Source organism: Salvelinus namaycush, chromosome 7 (assembly GCF_016432855.1).
Source record: "Salvelinus namaycush isolate Seneca chromosome 7, SaNama_1.0, whole genome shotgun sequence".
In the NCBI taxonomy this organism is placed as follows: Eukaryota; Metazoa; Chordata; class Actinopteri; order Salmoniformes; family Salmonidae; genus Salvelinus; species Salvelinus namaycush.
Genome location: NC_052313.1, coordinates 21,175,762 through 21,195,637, shown reverse-complemented (window position 1 = coordinate 21,195,637; position 19,876 = coordinate 21,175,762). Strand labels below are relative to the sequence as shown.

Here is a 19,876-nt window from a genome sequence, read left to right as displayed (position 1 = left end):
CACTCATTTTCACAAAAGTGTGATCTGATCAGGGGTTTAGGCACACATACACACTTAATTCACACACAAACACACGCTCCAACAGAAATAAATAGTGCCAGGATGTTGGATTAATATACAGCGCCTTCAGAAAGAGTTCACACCGCTTGACATTTTCCATATTTTGTTGTGTTACAGCCCGATAAAAATAATAATAATAATTTTGTCACTGGCCTACACACAATACCCCATCATGTCAAAGTGGAATTCTGACATTTTTACAAATCAGTTCAAAATGAAAGCTGAAATATCTTGAGTCAACATGTATTCAACCCCTTTGTTATGGCAAGCCTAAATAAGTTCAGGAGTAAAAATGTGCTTAAGTCACACAATAAGTTACATGGACTCACTCTGTGTGCAATAATAGTGTTTAACATGATTTTTGAATGACTACCGCATATCTGTACCCCACACATACAATTATCAGTAAGGTCCCTCAGTCGAGCAGTGATTTTCAAACACAGATTCAACCAGAAAGACCAGGGAGGCTTTCCAATGCCTCACAAATAATAACACCTATTTGTAGATGGGTAATAAAACAAAAAAAACAGAAATTGAATATCCCTTTGAGCATGGTGAAGTTATTGATTACACTTTGGATGGTGTATAAATACACCCAGTCCCTTCAATGACACAGGCATCCTTCCTAACTCAGTTGCCGGAGAGGAAGGAAACCACTCAGGGATTTCAACATGAGGCTAATGGTGTCTTTAATACAGTTACAAAGTTTAATGTCTGTGATAGGAGAAAAGTGAGGATGGATCAACAACATTGTAGTTACTCCACAATACTAAACCTAATTGACAGAGTAAAAAAAATGTACAGAATAAAATATTCTCAAACATGCATCCTGTTTGCATTAAGACAGTAAAGTAATACTGCAAAAAATGTGGCAAAGCATTTGTGGGGCAAATCCAATACAACACATTACAGAGTACCACCCCTCTATGTGTTCAAGCATAATGGTGGCTGTATCATGTTATGGGTATGCTTGTAATCGTTAAGGACTGGGGAGATTTTCAGGATAAAAGAAAACGGAATGGAGCTAAGCACAGGCAAAATCCTAGACGAAAACCTGATTCAGTCTGCTTTCCACCAGACACTGGAAGATGAATTCACCTTTCAGCAGGACAATAACCTAAAACCCAAGGCAAAATCTACACTGGAGTTGCTTACCAAGAAGACTGTGACTGTTCCTGAGTGGCCGAGTTACAGTTTTGACTGAAATCTGCTTGAAAATCTATGGCATGACTTGAAAATGGTTGTCTATCAATGATCAATAGACAATTTGACAGAGCTTGAAGAATTTTGAAAAGAATAATGGGCAAATATTGTACAATCCAGGTGTGCAAAGCTCTTTGAGACTTACCCAGAAAGACTCACAGCTATAATCGCTGCCAAAAGTGATTCTAACATGTATTGACTCAAGGGTGTGAATACTTTTGTAAATGAGATATTTTTGTATTTCATTTTCAATAAATTTACTAAAATTTCTAAAAACATGTTTTCACTTTGTCATTATGGGGTATTGTGTGTGGGTGAGAAAGAAAACTATATTTAATCCATTTTGAATTCAGGCTGTAACACAGGGGTGGGGGACATCCGGCCTCCAGGCCGTATACGGCCTACGAGACCGTTTGATCAGGCCTCCGAGCCAATTCATAAATACATTTTTTTAAATCAAAAAATCTCTAGACATAATTTTTCCACGAAAAAAAAAATATATACAAAATTGGAGCATCATTACAGCTCGAAACATGCTAAACTGAATGAGTTGCAAGGACAACTTCGTGTGGATAAAGTCCTTGCCCTTCAGCGGGGTTTGGGTGCCCAACAAGCCGTCTTTACGAAACCTCGTTTAGATGGGGGAAATGTTATGCAAGCAAGTTCTGTGGTGAGCGAGCTTATCGCAAAGAAACTGAAGCCTCATTCGGAAGGAGAATTTGTAAAAGAGTGTCTCCTTGACACTGCAGAGTTGCTAGCATCAGACAAAGTTAAATTGTTCCAAAGTGTCATTTTGTCTTGAAGAATCGTCACGGAGCGGATAACTGACATGGCACAAGATATTGAAAAAACATTGAAAGACTCTGCAAAAAAACTTTCTCTTTGGCATGTGATGAAATGACTGACGTAACAAATACTGCCCAATTTGCCATTTTTGTGCATGGGATTACTGCTGAGTTTGACACAAGGCAGGAATTGCTGTCTTTGGAAGCCATGCATGGCACCACCAGAGGTGAGGACTTGTTTGAGAGACTTGTCTCGGCTATGAGCAAATTTGAGCTACGGTTAAAAAAATGAAGTGGCTCGAAAAAGGGGTTAACAACATTAGTGAAAAAATAAATGAGTTGTCTCAGTCTTGATCCAACTGATTTAATTGTATGCAACCGCAGCATATATCAAGAAAGTCTGTGTGCACCGTCCCTGAAGCCGAACAACGTAATGGCAACTGTACTGTCAACCATCAATTTGATCAAAAGCAAAGGGCTGAATAACCGCAAGTTTAAGGAGCTACTGAGTGATCTTGAATCGGAGTATGGTGATCTGGTTTACCACTGTGAGGTGCGATGGTTGAGCCGGGAAAACATGCTCGCGCGGTTTTACGGACTGAAGGATGAAGTAAAACAATTAATGGAGATGAGAGAAACATGTCGCGGAACTGAGTGATGACAAGTGGATGTGTGATTTGGCCTTCATGGTGGACATAACCAAGTGTCTGTCTGACTTGAACGTCAAGCTCCAAGGGCCGAACCAGCTTCTCGGCGATCTGCTGTCAAACGTGAAATCGTTTGAAGCGAAATTAAAGCGATGGAAAGTCCAACTAAAAAGGGGTAACACAGTGCATTTTCCTACTCTGCAAGGACAAGAGCCTGAGTGGGAGTGTGGAAAGCTCACGAAGGCATTTTGTGAGTGGTTTAAGGATGTGAAAAGTAAACAACTGGAGTTGAACATATTTACAACCCCGTTTAACGTCGAACCAGCGGATGTGCCGGATGGCCTACAACACGAAGTCATTGAGCTGCAAAGCAATGACGAGCTCAAAGCCAGGTACAACAACCTCCCTCTCCTTGGGTTCTACAAAATGTACGTTAGCGCTGAGCATTTTCCTGTTCTGAGGAGACGTGCACTTAAATTTGCGTCTGGTGTGGTGATCCCGAGTTTTGTTGTATCTGGTTTGATGTTCCCGAGTTTTGTTGTATCTGGTGTGATGTTCCCAAGTTTTGTTGCATCTGGTGTGGTGTTCCCGAGTTTTGTTGTATCTGGTGTGGTGTTCCCGGGTTTTGTTGCATCTGGTGTGGTGTTCCTGAGTTTTGTTGACTCTGGTGTGGTGTTCCTGAGTTTTGTTGCATCTGGTGTGGTGTTCCCAAGTTTTGTTGTAATTGGTGTGCATGCACCATATTCAGCACTAACCTTCCAACTTGGCTAATGTGTGGATGAAGGCCTTTGTGTCCAATGTTCTGTGTGTACTGTATGGTGCACTGCCTCAAGTTTGTACCTCTGTGGACTTTTACTGTAGATGGAGACAAACTCATTACAGAGGCTTTTTCAAGGTCTCAGCGTGTGCATCTTACCTTCTACGAACTTGGCGATGGTGTGTGTGAGGGCCTGTACGCTGCTGGGGAGGTTCCATGGGTCCTGCTTGATGTGGACACGGAGCTTCTTGGTACAGTTAACCCGAGGATCCATCTCCTGCTGGAACTCTGACAGACACAACAAAACAACATGTTATAATCAGAGAACGAAAGCGTACCCAAACATGCTTCAGCCCAGCTTGATCCAATAGGGAATCAGGTTCTTGACTGAGGGACTTGATCATCCAAAAACACCTTCCTTAACCCAGGACACCTTTATTCAGAGCCTTGTTGAAGTGTCCTTAAGTAAGGAATTCTTATTTGGATGATGTTCTGGTTATATTGCAGATCTCCTGGACATAGAGAGGAGTAGCCAAACAGCTAAATCAGTATCCTGAATCATTTAGAAGAAAGACGTGTGGGATCGAGGAATGACAGGAGACGAGAGATGTTTTTTAGACAAGTTACTTTGCTGTCCAAAATCATAGCCTGTTGCCTCGAAGGCATCGGTTTGTTGCCACAAAACTGAAGGCCTTATTGTGATCCACCTACTAAACAAAAAACAGGTATATTCTTAACCAGCCTCAGGCCACCACACAGAAGTAACTAGTCAAGTTATTATTTGGCACACACTGCCCACATCCCCCCTTCATCCCTCGTGTGACTAAGGTAGACACAACATGAGGGGCTTTATCGTCCTTCAAAGCCTGGGACACACAGGGAGATGGAGAGGAATGGAGGATACGGAGCCGATCATCTCCTGCATTATTCATCGGAGAGAAGAGAGGGGTGAAGGGATGAGAGTGGCGGAGGAGAGGAAAGAATTCCAGACATACCTCATCATTTTACTCCTCTATCTGAAGGTGAGAACCAAAGCCCACACACACACTCCCAAATGTCCCTCACATTCGCTCTCTCTCCCCCAATACCTCTCTCTCCCTTCCGTCTCCATTCCTTCAGCCCAGACACTGTGGACGTATGTCTGAGTGCCAGACAGATATGATTGGATGTCTGCTAATGAATGTCTCATTAAGACTGCTGTCTTTGTTTGGTCCTATCCGTGCCTCACACACAGACAGTCTTTATTAGGATAGGGAGGGAGAGAGAGAGAGCGAGAGAGCGGGAGAGCGAGAGAGGGGGAGCAGCAGATCAATCTAGGATGTAAACACTGAGAGACACACACACACAGAGGGGTTAGATATAGTGTAGATTTTGGAGAGAGATGGTAGGTTGAATCTGTGATAACAGGATGGTGGTGAACTAGAGGCTTGTAGGGCATTTAGGGATTTGGTCTACCTTGTGTGTGTAGTGTGTGGGGCTGTGGGTGTGTTTGGTGTGTGCGTTTGTGTTTCTTTTCTCTAGGAAGGAGGAATGCTCTGCCATCTACTTTATTATCAACACACACACTACGCCAGCGATACGCTTCATCGGATCAACATAACGCACGCACACACACACTCCTCCTAGATCAAATGCATCTGTGCTCACATGGGGTGAGAGACACAGATCAGAGGAGAGAAATGAAACATGTAAAATGTGCAAAGTGTTTGGAGAGTTCTGATATTTAAAACACACATAGGGGACCTAACACCCCCCCCCCCAACCCCCACACAAACACACATAGGGGACCTAACACCCCCCCCACCCACACACACACCCCGAGTCTAATAAAATATCCTCAAAGACACACAAAGACAACCAACTTTTTAGGAGAGCGTAGTAGAGGGGTATAAGCTACAGATCAGGGCCAGATGTATCCAGCGTCTCAGAGAAGGAGTGCTGATTTAGGATTGGTTATGCCTTTTCGATCACAATGAATAACATTATATGTAAGGGGGGGACTTGATCCTAGATCAGCAATCCTACTGTGCAATGCTTGATACATACAGTTGAAGTCGGAAGATTACATACACTTAGGTTGGAGTCATTAAAACTCATTTTTAAACCACTCCAGACATTTCTTGTTAACAAACTATAGTTTTGGCAATTCGGTTAGGACATCCACTCTGTGCATGACATGTACTTTTTCCAACATTTGTTTACAGGCAGATTATTTCCCTTATAATTCACTGTATCACAATTCCAGTGGGTCAGAAGTTTACATACACTAAGTGTATAAGGTAGTTGTTGTGGAATTGTTAGGTTAGATTACTCGTTGGTTATTACTGCATTGTCGGAACTAGAAGCACAAGCATTTCGCTACACTCGCATTCACATCTGCTAACCATGTGTAAGTGACAAATAAAATTTGATTTGAATTGACTGTGCCTTTAAAACGGCTTGGAAAATTCCAGAAAATGTCATGGTTTTAGAAGCTTCTAACAGGCTAACTGACATCATTTGAGTCAATTGGAGGTGTACCTGTGGATGTACTTCAAGGCCTACCTTCAAACTCAGTGCCTCTTTGCTTGACATCATGGGAAAATCAAAAGAAATCAGCCAAGACCTCCACAAGTCTGGTTCATCCTTGGGAGCAATATCCAAACACCTGAAGGTACCACGTTCATCTGTACAAACAATAGTACGCAAGTATAAACACCATAGGACCCCGCAGCCGTCATTCCGCTCAGGAAGGAGATGCGTTCTGTCTCCTAGAGATGAACGTACTTTGGTGCGAAAAGTGTGAAACAATCCCAGAACAACAGCAAAGGACAATGTGAAGATGCTGGAGGAAACAGGTACAAAAGTATCTATATCCACAGTAAAACAAGTCCTATATAGACATAACCTGAAAGGCCGCTCAGCAAGGAAGAAGCCACTGCTCCAAAACCGCCATAAAAAAGCCAGACTACGGTTTGCAACTGCACATGGGGACAAAGATCGTACTTTTTGGAGAAATGTCCTCTGGTCTGATGAAACAAAAATAGAAATGTTTGGCCATAATGACCATCGTTATGTTTGGATGAAAAAGGGGGACGCTTGCAAGCCGAAGAACACCATCCCAACCATGAAGCACGGGGGTAGAAGCATCATGTTGTGGGGGTGCTTTGCTGCAGGAGGGACTGGTGCACTTCACAAAATAGATGGCATCATGAGGCAGGAAATGTATGTGGATACAGTGGGGCAAAAAAGTATTTAGTCAGCCACCAATTGTGCAAGTTCTCCCACTTAAAAAGATGAGAGAGGCCTGTAATTTTCATCATAGGTACACTTCAACTATGACAGACAAAATGAGAAAAAAAAATCCAGAAAATCACATTGTAGGATTTTTAATGAATTTATTTGCAAATTATGGTGGAAAATAAGTATTTGATCACCTACAAACAAGCAAGATTTCGGGCTCTCACAGACCTGTAACTTCTTCTTTAAGAGGCTCCTCTGTCCTCCACTCGTTACCTGTATTAATGGCACCTGTTTGAACTTGTTATCAGTATAAAAGACACCTGTCCACAACCTCAAACAGTCACACTCCAAACTCCACTATGGCCAAGACCAAAGAGCTGTCAAAGGACACCAGAAACAAAATTGTAGACCTGCACCAGGCTGGGAAGACTGAATCTGCAATAGGTAAGCAGCTTGGTTTGAAGAAATCAACTGTGGGAGCAATTATTAAGAAATGGAAGACATACAAGACCACTGATAATCTCCCTCGATCTGGGGCTCCACGCAAGATCTCACCCCGTGGGGTCAAAATGATCACAAGAACGGTGAGCAAAAATCCCAGAACCACACGGGGGGACCTAGTGAATGACCTGCAGAGAGCTGGGACCAAAGTAACAAAGCCTACCATCAGTAACACACTACGCCGCAAGGGACTCAAATCCTGCAGTGCCAGACGTGTCCCCCTGCTTAAGCCAGTACATGTCCAGGCCCGTCTGAAGTTTGCTAGAGAGCATTTGGATGATCCAGAAGAAGATTGGGAGAATGTCATATGGTCAGATGAAACCAAAATAGAAGTTTTTGGTAAAAACTCAACTCGTTGTGTTTGGAGGACAAAGAATGCTGAGTTGCATCCAAAGAACACCATACCTACTGACTAAATACTTTTTTGCCCCACTGTATATTGAAGCAACATCTCAAGACATCAGTCAGGAAGTTAAAGCATGGTCGCAAATGTGTCTTCCAAATGGACAATGACCCCAAGCATACTTCCAAAGTTGTGTCAAAATGGCTTAAGGACAACAAAGTCAAGGTATTGGAGTGGCCATCACAAAGCCCTGACCTCAATCCCATAGAACATTTGTGTGCAGAACTGAAAAAGCGTGTGTGAGCAAGGAGGCCTACAAACCTGGCTCAGTTACACCAGCTCTGTCAGGAGGAATGGGCCAAAATTCACCCAACTTATTGTGGGAAGCTTGTGGAAGGCTACCCGAAACGTTTGACCCAAGTTAAACAATTTAAAGGCAATGCTACAAAATACTAATTGAGTGTATGTAAACTTCTGACCCACTTGGAATGTGACGAAAGAAATAAAACCTGAAATAAATCATTCTCTACTATTTCACATTCTTAAAATAAAGTGGTGATCATAACTGACCTAAGACAGGGAATTTCTACTAGGATTTAATGTCAGGAATTGTGAAAAACTGAGTTTAAATGTATTTGGCTAAGGTATATGTAAACTTCCGACTTCAACTGTATAGCCCCAGGCCACCACACAGGTTGGGGCTATGCCAGACTGATTCAATTCAGTTCATTATTCACTACAGTCATTATCTGTGTCCCACATGGCACCAAATTCCCTTTACAAATGCGCTACTCTGATTACATTTCTAGTCAAAAGTAGTGCACTACATAGGGAATAGCCTGCCATTTGGGACGTAGCCTTTGAAACCCACAAAACCTAACCTTTAGAAACCTTGGCCATGACATTTATACAGAAACAGGATATTTTCCTCCTTTTCATGAAAACAACTGTACACCATCTGATCTCCAGAATGTCCCGACTCAGCAATGGAGATTCATGATTTATAGCCAGAACATGGAAACGATAATGGTTTATTGTCACTCCAGGAAACCGATAGGGTTAAATATAGCAACTTTTCTTCCAGCTGCATTTCCTGTCCAGATTAAATTTGTATCTGAGAGTAAAGTTCTTCGGATAGAACAGAAAACCTTCCTACACAATGAGATAAAACAAAACAATTGATAGAAGCTGAATGTTTCAGGCCAAGAAAAGTTCTGCCTCCCAAATGGCACCTGATTCCCTATATAGAGCCCTGTTCAGAAGTAGTTCATTATATAGGGAATAGGGTGCCATTTGGGACCCACACACACAAGGTAAAGCCAAAACAATCAGAAACTGAGCCCCAAAAACTTTAGTTAACAGTATATTGTTATGATGCGATCTGACAACTGTGGCTATTATATACGTACAGTAGGTCTGTATGGTGTCATCTTCACTGTTGGGTGATATGCAGTACTGTACTAAATATGGGGCGGAATTGCAATAAACAGCAGGCCAGTGGCACAGTTCCAGATATAAGGTGTTGCTCAGAGAGAAGGGAAGGGTACAGAGGGATATGAGAGGAACAGAGAGAAGGGAAGGATGGAGGGAGGGAGAGAGAGTGCGAAAGAGGAGGGCACAGAGGGCTTGGAATAGGAGAGATGAACAGAGGGGTGGAGGGGATGCATGCAAGCCTGGCACGCACGCACGCACACACGCACACACACACACAGGAAGTAGCAGCCCTGTGAGGGAGGCTGCAGTGTTTTCTGAGCAGGTCCTGTTTCCTCTCAAACTCTTTCTTTCTTTAGAGAGAAGGAGCGATGGAGGGAGGGAGGGAGGGATGGATGCTGGGTCTGGAGTCTCTCCAATGTTATCTTACTTCTCCAAGCTCTACTGTGCACCCGAGCAAGCCCTAATAAGCACAGCTACACCCCAGCTAAAAACACTACAAAAACACTCCAAAACCGTACAAAAACAGCCCTTACAGGAAAAGGGAGGAGAAAAAAAATCTATATACCACCATGCCAGAGAAAGGGATGCATGTGGAGAGGGAGGGGATGGAATGGAGGTAGGGAATGGAGGGAGGAGAAGAAAGGATGGAGTTTTTCCTCCCATTGAAAGGCAAACATCCCCAGAGTGTTCTTTTTTGCTTCTGGATTTCTTCCGTCGACCAAACCCATCTTGTTACAGTAGGCTAGAGTTGGGCCTGTTTGGTTCTAGGCTAAGTGTTGACAGTATAACCCAGCTGTATGTAAGAGACAACCCTCCGTCTTTACCGGGCAGTCCTCGTCAAAAGTAGTGCACTACAAAGTTAATAAGGTGCACACTGAAAGACAACCCCTCCGTCTTTACCTTGTAGTCCTCGTCCAGGTGTGAAACACTTGGTCTGTTCAAAGGCCTTGGCCACCACCGCTCCCTTCAGCAGACTGGTGATGGACTCCACCTGAAGAGAAACAGAGAGACAGACGAAGAGAGAGAGACAGAGACACAGAGACACAGTGAGACAGAGACAGAAACATACACTACTGATGAGATGTGTTCTGTTAGCAGGGGGTTAGGGGTGTGTGCGTAATGGTGCTGTTCCAGTTCTTTCTTCATGATTTTTGGCAGTTCAATTCATGGAATCAAATGTAATTACAGTACCAGTGAAAAGTTTGAACACACATACTCATTCAAGGGTTTTTCAGATTTTGTATTCTTTCTACATTGTAGAATAAGAGTGAAGACATCAAAACTAGGAAATAACATATTTGGAATCATGTAGTAAGCAAAAAAGTGTTAAACAAATCCAAATATATTTTAGATTTTAGATTATTCAAAGTAGGCACCCTTTGCCTTTCCTTCTTAACACGTTTGAGCCAATCAGTTGTGTTGTGACAAGGTAGGGGTGGTATACAGAAGATAGCCCTATTTTGGTTACTACATGGCTCCATACGTGTTATTTCATAGTTTTGATGTCTTCACTAGTATTTGACAATGTAGAAAATAGTAAAAATAAAGAAAAACCCTGGTGTCCAAACTTTGGACTTGTAATGTATGTATGTCGAAGTTAGAAATGTTGTGTTCACTGAATGGCGTGCCAGAACTGTCAAGAATGTATGGTATTATTGTGTGGGTCCAGTCGGTCTGAGGTTGTTGTGCTTGTTTAGTCTGTGTTTTTCATGTACCTGACAATAGAAGTGCCATAGCGGCAGGTAGCCTTGTGGTTAGAGCGTTGGGCCAGTAACCGAAAGGTTGCTAGATCAAATCCCCGAGCTGACAAGTTAAAAACCTGTTGTCCAGCCCCTGAACAAGGCAGTTAACCCACTGTTCATAGGCCGTCATTGTAAATAAGAATTTGTTCTTAACTGACTTGTCAAGTGAAATAAAGGTTAAATAAAAATAAAATTAATTAATATATCAAAGGGAAAAACTATTCGGACTGGTTTAGCACAACAGGAAGGAGAGGCATGTTATCATTTAATTTTACTGAAGTGAAAAGACATCATCCGACCCGGACGCACACAACAACACTGTCTCCTGAGGGTCTCTGTCACGTTCCTGACCTGTTTTCTCTTGTTTTTGTATGTGTTTAGTTGGTCAGGGCGTGAGTTGGGGTGGGCATTCTATGTTATGTGTTTCTATGTTTAGGTTCATTGTCATTTAGCCTGATATGGTTCTCAATCAGGGACAGGTGTTTTACGTTTCCTCTGATTGAGAACCATATTAAGGTAGGTTGTTCACACTGTTTGTTTGTGGGTGGTTGTCTTCCGTGTCTGTGCACCACACGGGACTGTTTCGTTTGTTCGTTCGTTTGTGTAGTCTGTACCTGTTCATGCGTTCTTCGTGTATATGTAAGTTCTCTAGTTCAGGTCTGTCTACATCGTTTATTTGTTTTGTAGTTTGTTGAAGTATTTTCGTGTTTCGTCTTTACTTTAATAAATATCATCATGTCGTATAACAACGCTGCGCTTTGGTCCAATCCCTACTCCTCCTCTTTGGACGAAGAGGAGGAGGACAACCGTTACAGAACCACCCACCACACAAGGATCAAGCAGCGTGAGAGGAACCAGCAGCAGCGGCCAAAAAACCAGGACTCGTGGACTTGGGAGGAAATATTGAACGGAGAAGGACCCTGGGCTAAGGTGGGAGAGAATCGCCGCTCTCGGAAGGCGATGGAGTCAGCGAAAGCCCAGGATCGGTGGTATGAGGAGGCAGGTAGGAGACGTGGCTGGAAACCCGAAAGTAAACCCCAAAAATTTCTTGGGGGGGGGCTAAAAGGGAGAGTGGCGAAGTCAGGTAGGAGACCTGCGCCTACTCCCTGTACTTACCGTGGAGAGCGAGAGTACGGGCAGACACCGTGTTACGCAGTAGAGCGCATGGTGTCTCCTGTACGTGTGCATAGCCCGGTGCGGTACATACCAGCTCCTCGTATCGGCCGGGCCAGATTTAGCATTGAGCCAAGTGCCATGAAGCCGGCTCTACATATCTGGCCACCAGTGCGTCTCCTCGGGCCGGCTTACATGGCACCAGCCTTACGCATGGTGTCCCCGGTTCGCCTACATAGCCCGGTGCGGGTTATTCCACCTCCCCGCACTGGTCGGGCGACGGGGAGCATACAACCAGGTAAGGTTGGGCAGGCTCAGTGCTCAAGGGAGCCAGTACGCCTGCACGGTCCGGTATTTCCGGCGCCACCTCCCCGCTCCAGGCCAGTACCACCAGTGCCTACACCACGCACCAGGCTTCCAGTGCGTCTCCAGAGCCCTGTTCCTCCTCCACGTACTCTCCCTGTGGTGCGTGTCTCCAGCCCAGTGCCTCCAGTTCCGGCACCACGCATCAAGCCTCCTGTGCGTCTCCAGAGCCCTGTACGCACTGTTCCTTCTCCCCGTACTCGCCCTGATGTGCGTGCCCTCAGCCCGGTACCACCAGTGCCGGTACCACGCACCAGGCCTATAGTACGCCTTGAGAGTCCAGTGTGCCCTGTTGCTGCTCCCCGCACTAGCCTGAAGGTGCGTGTCTTTAGCCCGGTACCTCCAGTTCCGGTACCACGCACCAGGCCTACAGTGCGTCTCAGCCGGCCAGAGTCTGCCGTCTGCCCAGCGGCGCCTGAACTGCCCGTCTGCCCAACGGCGCCTGAACTGCCCGTCTGCCCAACGCCGTCTGAACTGTCCGTCTGCCAAGCGCCGCATGAACTGCCCGTCTGTACTGAGCCTTCAAAGCCGCCCGTCTGTACTGAGCCTGCAAAGCCGCCTGTCTGCCATGAGCCTTCAGAGCCGTCCGCCAGACAGGAGCCGCTAGAGCCTTCCGCCAGACAGGAGCCGCTAGAGCCTTCCGCCAGACAGGAGCCGCTAGAGCCTTCCGCCAGACAGGAGCAGCCAGAGCCTTCCGCCAGACAGGATCAGCCAGAGCCGTCCGTCAGCCAGGATCAGCCAGAGCCGTCCGCCAGCCAGGATCAGCCAGAGCCGTCCGCCAGCCATGACCAGCCAGAGCCGTCAGCCAGCCATGACCAGCCAGAGCCGTCAGCCAGCCATGACCAGCCAGAGCCGTCAGCCAGCCATGACCAGCCAGAGCCGTCAGCCAGCCATGACCAGCCAGAGCCGTCAGCCAGCCATGACCAGCCAGAGCCGTCAGCCAGCCATGACCAGCCAGAGCCGTCAGCCAGCCATGACCAGCCAGAGCCGTCAGCCAGTCCGGAGCTGCCCCTCAGTCCGGAGCTGTCCTTCAGTTTGGAGTTGCCCCTCAATCCGGTGTTGCCCCTCAATCCGGTGTTGCCCCTCATTCCGGTGTTGCCCCTCATTCCGGTGTTGCCCCTTAGTCTGGTGCTGCCCCTTAATCCAGTGGGGTTAATTTGGAGGGTGGTCATTGGGAGGAGGCTAAAAAAGCGGGGATTGACTATGGTGGGATGGGGACCACGCCCAGAGCCTGAGCCGCCACCGTGGACAGATGCCCACCCAGACCCTCCCCTAGACTTTTGGTGGTGCGTCCGGAGTTCGCACCTTGAGGGGGGGGTTATGTCACGTTCCTGACCTGTTTTCTCTTGTTTTTGTATGCGTTTAGTTGGTCAGGGCGTGAGTTGGGGTGGGCATTCTATGTTATGTGTTTCTATGTTTAGGTTCATTGTCATTTAGCCTGATATGGTTCTCAATCAGGGACAGGTGTTTTACGTTTCCTCTGATTGAGAACCATATTAAGGTAGGTTGTTCACACTGTTTGTTTGTGGGTGGTTGTCTTCCGTGTCTGTGCACCACACGGGACTGTTTCGTTTGTTCGTTCGTTTGTGTAGTCTGTACCTGTTCATGCGTTCTTCGTGTATATGTAAGTTCTCTAGTTCAGGTCTGTCTACATCGTTTATTTGTTTTGTAGTTTGTTGAAGTATTTTCGTGTTTCGTCTTTACTTTAATAAATATCATCATGTCGTATAACAACGCTGCGCTTTGGTCCAATCCCTACTCCTCCTCTTCGGACGAAGAGGAGGAGGACAACCGTTACAGTCTCTTATTAATTAGAGAACAGAAGAGTCAACACCAGAACACACAGGTGAGGAGACAAAGATTTACCTAGACAAAGTCTCCATGGTTGGAGCTTGGTATCAAAAAGGATTGGTGTCACCTGCATGTAAACCTGCTTGACAACTTTAGACCCTTTCCAGCTATTTTTTACTTTCTCCATTGAAAAACGATATCCCAAGTATAACTCCAGTAACGTACACACTTAACCCTAAAAGCGCCAAAAAGGAATACATTCTGTAACTTTTTTTTAATCCTTCCGAAATTTCAGGACTTTTTCAAGGAAGTAGGTACCAACACATTTTTTTAATTTTTTTTAATACATGATTTCTGTGTTAATATGGAGGAATAAACAATTATTTTGTTGTCTACTAAACTGAAAATGTGGAGTCAAAAGTTAACTTTGCGATAGTCTACCAAATTTGGCACAGAGATAGATGCATGTACACTGAAAATATATAGATATGGAGCCACTCCAGATTTGACCCATGGAGGGCGTGGCAGCCACTAGAACAAAGAAATCAAAAATGTAAATATATATTTAACTTCCAGTCAATGTCTCTTTACCAAGTTGAGAGTCTCATCTTTCAGGTGCAAATGGCACCGAGTTGATAGCTCATAGAATTAAACATTTAGAGCTAAAAGTCTGATGGCACCAGCGCCCATATTGCATACAGATTATCGCCCAGTGGCCATTTTAGGCCGTACAGGTATGACAGATGAGCTCAATCGGCAATTTCTCAGTATCACATAAACATAACTCTTTGAATGAATAACAGACGAATGTTCCTAACTCGTGACTACGGATAAAATGTATTTTAAAAAATCTGTTCAAAATGTGAAAAACATACAAAAACATTTTGAAACATCAAATTTAAGGATAAATGTGTGATAAAAATAAAAAATAAAATCATATTTTGGGGAATTTAAACCATTTACTTACAAAAGGTTAATAAAATAAACATGTGTTACTGCTTGACAGTGTCTCTTTGCAATCAATACCAATTTGCGATAAAAATGACCACCGTTGGCGCAAAAAAAAATTTGGGGGTGTAATCACAGCCTCCCCCCCAAACTTGTGCCACATAATCAGGACACCTGCACCACCTATTGAAATGTGCCTTCAGTTAGGTAAATCACATGATAAATGAGGTGCTTTAGGAGGCTTGTGGGGGTCTTTAAAGCTGAATCTGTCAATTCATAAAGTTTTATTGACATTCGGCTAATGCCATGTTTCATGGTCTCCGTCTAGATATGGCCACCTGCAGCAGTCTCCTGTCAGAAGAGCAGTTTGTGTGCTCTATATGTCTGGATGTGTTCACAAATCCTGTCTCTATTACATGTGGACACAACTTCTGCAAGGCTTGCATCAGTGGATACTGCGATAGCACTGGTCTGTGCCATTGTCCAATCCGTAAAACAGATTTTGGTCGGAGACCAGATCTCTTGGTCAATACTTTCATTTCTGAGATGACTGCTCAGTTCAGGCAGGCAGTTCAAGTAAAAGCTGCTGAGCCAGGAGAAGTGGCCTGTGACGTCTGCACTGGGACGAAGCTCAAGGCTCTGAAATCCTGCCCGGTGTGTCTGACCTCTTACCGCGAAACTCACCTGCAGCCTCATCAGATAGCCGCAGCCTTAAAGAGACACAAGCTGATCGACCCCCGTGCAGAACCTGGAAGACAGGATGTGCAAGAAGCACGACAGACTCCTGGAGCTGTTCTGTAGGACTGACCAGATGTGTGTGTGCCAGTTCTACACCGAGGCAGACCGTAAGAGTCACCACATTGTCCCTCTAGAGGAAGAGTATGGGGAGAGGAAGGAGGAAGACGGAGGCACAGGTGCAGCAGATGATCCAGGAGCGACAACAGAAGGTTCAGGAGATTAACGAGTCCGTAGAGCTCAGCAAGAGAGACGCGGAGCGAGAGAGATAGGAGACAGCGTGCAGATGCAGGTCTTCACTGATCTAATGGATCTCATTAAGGGAAGTCAGGCCCAGCTCATTGAGGTGATTGAGGGGAAGCAGACTGCAGCAGAGAGGCAGGGTAAAGGGTTCATTAAAGAGCTGGAGCAGAAAATCCCTGTGCTACTGACGGGAAGCACTGAGCTGAAGCAGCTGCCGTGCACCGAGGACCACCTCCACTTCCTCCAGAGCTTCCATTCCCTACGCAGCCTTCTGCCCACCAAGGACTGGTCTAAGATCAGTGTCTATAGCCAGGTGTGTGAGGGAGAGATTAAGAGAGCTGTGTCTCAGAGAGAGCTGATGGAGAAGACTGTGTCCCAGCTGCAGGAGAAACTGATGAGCGAACTGAAAACGTTGCGTGATGCTGAGCTGAAGAGTATGTAGCAGTATGAAGTGGACGTGACCCTAGACCCTAAAACAGCACATCCCAATCTTACCATCTCTAAGGATGGTCAACTATTGGAGCATGGAAGCAAAAAAAGGAATGTCTATGACTACCCAGGGAGGTTTGGTAATGCTACTTGTGTCCTTGGCAAAGAGGGCTTCTCCTCAGGGAGATTCTATTATGAGGTGCTAGTCAGGAATAAGACAAAGTGGCAGTTAGGAGTGGCCAGAGAGTCCCTCGACAGGATGGGTAAAGCTCCATTTAGCTGGGAAAATTGAGTCTGGACTGTGGGGCTGAGGTCTAGAAATGAGTACCAGGCTATCTCAAGCTCAATTGTCCGCCTCTCTCTAAGTGAGAAGCCCCAGAAGGTGGGGGTGTTCGTGGATTATGAGGGGGGGGTCAGGTCTCCTTTTATGATGCGGGGGGACAGGTCTCCTGGTTTACAAGTGAGGACATATCTCTTTGTCATATGTACACTTTCACTGGCTGCACCTTCACTGAGAAACTCTACCCATACTTCTGCCCCTGTTATAAAAAGGCTGAAAACGCAGACCCGCTGGTCATTTCTCCTTTCACAGTCTGGGACAAAGACTCAGAACCAGACTGAACTTAAAGTTCACAGACTGAACTTTAACCTCCCAGTCGGACGATCGTTGTTCGATGATCATGGAGATTCCAGATTGAAATGAAAGGTCATGAAATTGTTTTCTTTCTTTGTGCAAGAGGAAACACTGCACTGAAACACTGTACTGCACTTCCAGACACTGCACTTCCAGACACTGCACTCCCAGACACTGCACTCCCAGACACTGCACTCCCAGACACTGCACTTCCAGACACTGCACTTCCAGATACTGCACTTCCAGATACTGCACTTGGAGCAATGTTTGGAGCTACGGCACAAGGTCTGGGAAGAATTTTGGATTCTCTCAGACATTTCAAAAGGGGGAGAAAAGAATTCACGGGGAGGGTCAGACAACCTCTTCGGACAGACAACTGTCCCTACAAATCACAAGTTTGGGTAGGCGGAGCTTAAAATGCGGGCGGGAATTGTGCTCATGTTTTATCTAGGGCAACAAGTGGATACAGCAGTGATGTCTCCGGTGACGCGCTTCCCATTTTCGACTCGTCCACTCGAACCCAACTGACGCCGGAACTTCTACAGAGGTGTTAAGCCAGAAACACTGGAACTTCTACAGAGGTGTTAAGCCAGAAACACTGGAACTTCGTGGGAGGCAACAAGTCTGTCTAGAGAGACTACACTCACTTGTCCTGTACTGGACATACAGTCTTTGTATTGGAGATGGGAGGATTTGGGGTGGGGGAAGGGGGTCTTTTGATGTATCCGATATGTCTGATGATCTCTGTAATATATTCAATATGCTGGATCTCTCAGTGTCACTCTTATGAGGAATATAAAAATACAACAACTAGAAATATCTCAAAGATGAAAACTACGGTCTTCTTTTCTACGGTGTGCACTTAAGTGATAAGGGAAGTGTGTGTGTGTGTGTGTGTGTGTGTGTGTGTGTGTGTGTGTGTGTGTGTGTGTGTGTGTGTGTGTGTGTGTGTGTGTGTGTGTGTGTGTGTGTGTGTGTGTGTGTGTGTGTGTGTGTGTGTGTGTGTGTGTGTGTGTGTGTGTGTGTGTGTGCTTGGGTAATCACTGTGTCCATAATTAAATTCCATTGCATGAATTTAACTGCCGTCAAATCATGAAGAACTGGAACAGCTCTGCCGCTCATACACAAACACGCACCCCTAACCCCTGCTAAGAGATCACATCTCATCTGTCGTGTATAAACAAAGCCCGGGAAGCTCGCCTACAATAAAACAAACGAACGGCAGGAAAGGAAAGGAGCGGAGCGGAAAGTGCCGAGGCAGCAGCGGACCCCATTCTGTACTTTTACTGCCCATGGATGGAGACAGATACGTTGAACAGGCTTTTTCAACACAGTGGAAATGTCTCCCAGGAGTGTTTGTGCGTGGTGGGGAGAGTGTGCACGTGTATGTGTGTGTCAAAGGGGCCATGCTATCATACTCGTTACACTCCCGTTTCCCAGAGTGTGAGAGAGGTTAGGGGTCAAGGTTAGGCTACCCTGATGTTTGTAGACCAGCGGTTGGGTGGACCGGCCCATCAGACATGTGATAGTAAATCAACAGAGGTCATAGGTCAGAAGGAAAAAACCTGAATATCCCAGGAAACCACAAAGATGAAATCTAAGAAACCAAAACAACATCTCATACCCATATGGATTTCTAGGAAGTCAGGGAAGGAGGACGTAGCCTTCACAACGGCAGATTCATTTGATTTACGAAATCTAATTCCAGTAGGCAACGAGTGGGGTTGATGTCAAACAGTACAATTAACCTGCGTCCCAAAAGGAAACACATTCCCTATATAGCATACTACTTATGACCATGGTCCATAGGGAATAGGGTGCAATTTGGGAGGCAAATGTATTATTGTATTGTACTATACAACATTGTCCAATGTCCACTGATTTTATTTACTTCACAATTTGAAATGTTATACCTCTACCTTGTGTCCATAATCTGTAGTAGTAATGAGTCTGTTAACAGTACCACTGCCATGGGACGATGCACACTGGGATTTGTTATAGAGCTCAGTACCCACCTGGCTGAAGAGATGCTCCAGGAAGCTGTGTAGTTTCTTCTGCTTGTCATGAGATATCCATACACTGGCAGGCATCTCGTCTCCTATAGGACAACATTCATAATCATCAGTCAGCATTAGACGCAGACACACACACACACAGACGCAGACACACACACGCAGACACACAGACGCAGACACACACACGCAGACACACACACACACGCAGACACACACACGCAGACACACACACGCAGACACACACACACACAGACGCAGACACACACACGCAGACACACACACGCAGACACACACACGCAGACACACACACGCAGACACACACACTCAGCCATGTGTCCAGTCCAATCGCCTGTCTGTGTCCATCTGTCTGTCAGATCTCGGTCACAGCTGTAAAGATCCTGCCAAAACCACCTCCATGCTAAATTCATAGCCATTATATGCTAATTGCTAAGTGAGGGCCTGTAAACCACAATGACAGTGTGTGTGTGTGTGTGTGTGTGTGTGTGTGTGTGTGTGTGTGTGTGTGTGTGTGTGTGTGTGTGTGTGTGTGTGTGTGTGTGTGTGTGTGTGTGTGTCAGTTAGCGCGCGTGTGATAGCTCTCTGGCAGACAGCAGACAGATACAGGGATCGATATTTGACTTTTTTCCCTTATAGAACAAACAAATGATTTCACATGTGGAAAATCACATGAATTCACACAATTTCACATGTGAAATCATATAAAAACATGTGTTTTTGGAACACTTCATGTGGTTTTTTTGTAAGGGTTGACACAGCTGTGGGTTGACAGAGCCAAACGCCTGCCATACCCAATCATACTAAACCACAGGCTTTCCGTTCACATGGGGATGCATCCCAAATGGCACCCTATTCCCTATATAGTGCACGACTTTCGACCAGGGGCCATGCGG

The 19,876-nt window shown here is 45.4% G+C and overlaps 1 protein-coding gene across 1 annotated transcript in view; it reads right to left on the bottom strand.

Annotated features, from left to right (window-relative positions):
* prex2 (phosphatidylinositol-3,4,5-trisphosphate-dependent Rac exchange factor 2) overlaps positions 1-19,876 on the bottom strand; it is a 206,341-nt gene that overhangs the window by 54,857 nt on the left and 131,608 nt on the right. Inside the window, exons 28-30 of the mRNA XM_038997738.1 lie at positions 18,966-19,048; positions 9,853-9,943; positions 3,612-3,740 (exon numbers count right to left, since the gene is read on the bottom strand). Coding sequence (XP_038853666.1) covers positions 3,612-3,740; positions 9,853-9,943; positions 18,966-19,048 — 303 coding nt within the window. The remainder of the gene's footprint in view (positions 1-3,611; positions 3,741-9,852; positions 9,944-18,965; positions 19,049-19,876) is intronic.